Source organism: Bradysia coprophila, chromosome III, assembly GCF_014529535.1.
Source record: "Bradysia coprophila strain Holo2 chromosome III, BU_Bcop_v1, whole genome shotgun sequence".
In the NCBI taxonomy this organism is placed as follows: domain Eukaryota; kingdom Metazoa; phylum Arthropoda; class Insecta; order Diptera; family Sciaridae; genus Bradysia; species Bradysia coprophila.
In genome coordinates, this window is record NC_050736.1 from 2,196,919 (window position 1) to 2,199,758 (window position 2,840).

General features: G+C 38.1%; 1 protein-coding gene across 1 annotated transcript; it reads right to left on the minus strand.

Moving 5' to 3' along the window:
• Positions 1-1,025: 1,025 nt before the first annotated feature.
• On the minus strand, positions 1,026-2,256 carry LOC119077211 (aldo-keto reductase family 1 member B1-like). Its single transcript, XM_037184396.1, has 3 exons — positions 2,091-2,256; positions 1,593-2,023; positions 1,026-1,531 (listed from the first exon to the last, which is right to left on the minus strand). The coding sequence occupies exons 1-3, from the start codon at positions 2,157-2,159 to the stop codon at positions 1,081-1,083; spliced, it is 951 nt and encodes a 316-aa protein (XP_037040291.1). The 5' UTR covers positions 2,160-2,256; the 3' UTR covers positions 1,026-1,080.
• Between the last annotated feature and the right edge of the window lie 584 nt (positions 2,257-2,840).

Here is a 2,840-nt window from a genome sequence, read left to right on the forward strand (position 1 = left end):
ATTTTAATTTTTCGCTGGTTGGTCCATTTAATGCTCGTAGTTCATATCGTGACGAGCTAGTAAATGGAAAAGTGATCATTTGCTACACGGTGTATGTTAGCAAAAACGCTTCAAGAGTTCTAGAAGAAAATCTAAGATTTTGTTAATCTTTATCAAGATTTTGTCATCCTAACAATTCGTCCTACAAAGAACGGATATAAAACCGCTAGCTCAAATAAATTGGAATAGGTCTGGTGACATCTTAATGTCATCATTGTATGTCACTATTCTCCGTGTAGGAAAAGTTCTAAATTTCCATTGTAAAAAATTCGCCTTCGGCGCTAAAGTATTCAATTTTATATCACTCATTTATCGGCTTTTATAATATTCAGAATATGCTATTATTGATGCGACGGTATGCCGTAATAGGAACACCTGTGTGTGTTGAAGTTTTAACTGACCATCGTTCTGCGCTTTCTAAGCGGCTTTGCAATGAAAATTTATCTTGGAGCATTAGCACCCAACACCCAAAACAAAAGTCGGCGCGCCTGACGCGTGTACGTGTAACTGTTCCACCATAGCGCTCGACAGTGCTATGGTTCCACCCGTATAAAAAAGTATTAGGATTTTTGTTTGTATAAGTCTAAAAAAACAGCTGGAGAGAAATCCTATCTAAATTTCAATGACGTCCACTGTAGTTTGTATATATGAAAGAAAAAGTCAGATCGTCTTTTTAGGCCAAACAAACAACGTTTCCGATTGACAAATGATCGATTGTATTCAATCGATAACCTTTATTGACCTGAATGAATCCGATTTTCTATTACATTTAGAAATGTAATGAAAACTTCTATTATCTTTATACTATTCTCGTGGTTATATCTCCTTAAGATCGTCAATGTTTTGAATCTCTCCCAGTTAAAGTGTGAACCTTATCGTCCAAGTGTGTAGTAATGTAATCAGTTGAGCATCGAAGATTTCAAAACATGTACGAAATTCAAATGGCATGATTAGATTAGCTTTAAATAAAAAAAACTCAAACTTTGCAAAAGTAAACCGCCTGTTTATTAAACTCTTATAACATTCCCATTCATTTCCATTTTAAAAAGGTATTTTGAACGGATAGTAAGGATGAGCTTCGTCTCTCAGAAGCGGAACCAAACGACCATTGCAATCGAATCCATTAATTGTTTGAACATCTTCCTCCGATAGCTCGAATCCGAATACATCAAAGTTGCTGACAATACGGTTCTTTGTCGTCGATTTTGGTATAACCACAACACCGCGTTGAATCTGGTATCTGATTAGAATTTGGGCAGGTGATCGGTTGTATTTGGTTGCGATGGCAACAATTTTTGGATCTTCCATCAGTTGTGGATCGCCCGGTTGTGCCCAGGGACGATTTGGAGAACCTAACGGTGAATAGCCTGTAACTGCAACATTCTTTGCTCGGCAGTGTTCAATCAAGCGGCTTTGATTGAGGTAGGGATGGCATTCGACCTGATTCATAACTGGCTTTATGCGAGAGTTGTTGTAAACGCGATCCAGTTGCCTGTAAAAGGTAATCAAGGTGCTACAAGTCCATTAATTTCTTCATTTTGCCGGTTCCTTACTCTGAATTAAAGTTTGAAATTCCGATCGAACGAATTAAGCCTTCATCGACAAGCACTTCCAGCGCACCCCACGTATCCAAATAATCGGTGTAATCATAAATCATGCTACCGTCAGCATTCTTGGGGAAATTTTCAGCACCTGAATACTTAAAACTGTGCGGCCAATGAATCAAATAGAGGTCGAGATAGTCCACTTTCAGATTCTTCAACGACTGTTCCACACACAATCGTACATGCTGGGGTTCGTGATAAGTGTTCCACAATTTCGAAGTGATAAATAAATCTTCACGCTTGACAACACCTTCAGCGATTTTCGCTTGAATAGCATTTCCAACTTCATTTTCGTTACCGTATCCAAATGCACAATCTAGGTGACGATAGCCGGCATCAATGGCATCTCTGACCGCACGATCTACTTCACCAGGAGGTGACTGTTAGAGTTACGTATCACATTAGACCAAAATCACGAATAATTGAATGCTCAAACAATGTACATACTTGCCACGTTCCCAACCCGACAATCGGAATACTGAAACCGTTTGATAGTTTTACTGATGGCACTGACATTATAAAACTTATCAATTTAACTCGAAAATGGAATACAAATGGTTCGAACGAAATGGACGATAGCACAATCTAGACTGAATTGTGGTATAAGAGACGAGAAAGAATTTATATAAAAAACAAAGATTGTTGTTGCTTTTTCGCTGTGGTGATAATCCCCGACTTGTTATTTCTTGAATGAGATTTATATTCTCAAAATTTTAGGGATATGAAAGGTTTCATGGTACTTTTGTGAAAATGGTCCAAGACTTTCCTTCATACTGGAAACCTGTTACTAATAATATTTTAAAATAGGGACAAAAAGGTGCAGAGAATAATACAGTCGGTTCCATTGTGGTATTTTAAGAGCCATTCATAAAGAACGCACACTTCTCCGCACGCACTTGATTACAAATTTTAACAAATTTCGAACTGCGATCTAACTTCAAACAATTGGCCAACTCGACGTACACTACACCAGAGGACTTGCTTGTCGACGAACGAATGACGCGTCCAACTATAAATTTCCTCAATGGTTATCATGCAGCTTCGATGCTACCATACACACAAGCTATGAAGTACATCATCGTGATCGGTTAGTGGCTGAGTGACGTTATTTGAGTATAAAAAACTCGTAGGGTGCGTTCAGCGACAACAAAATCATAAGCAGAGAAGAGATTATTTGTCTTTCGATATTTACATGAA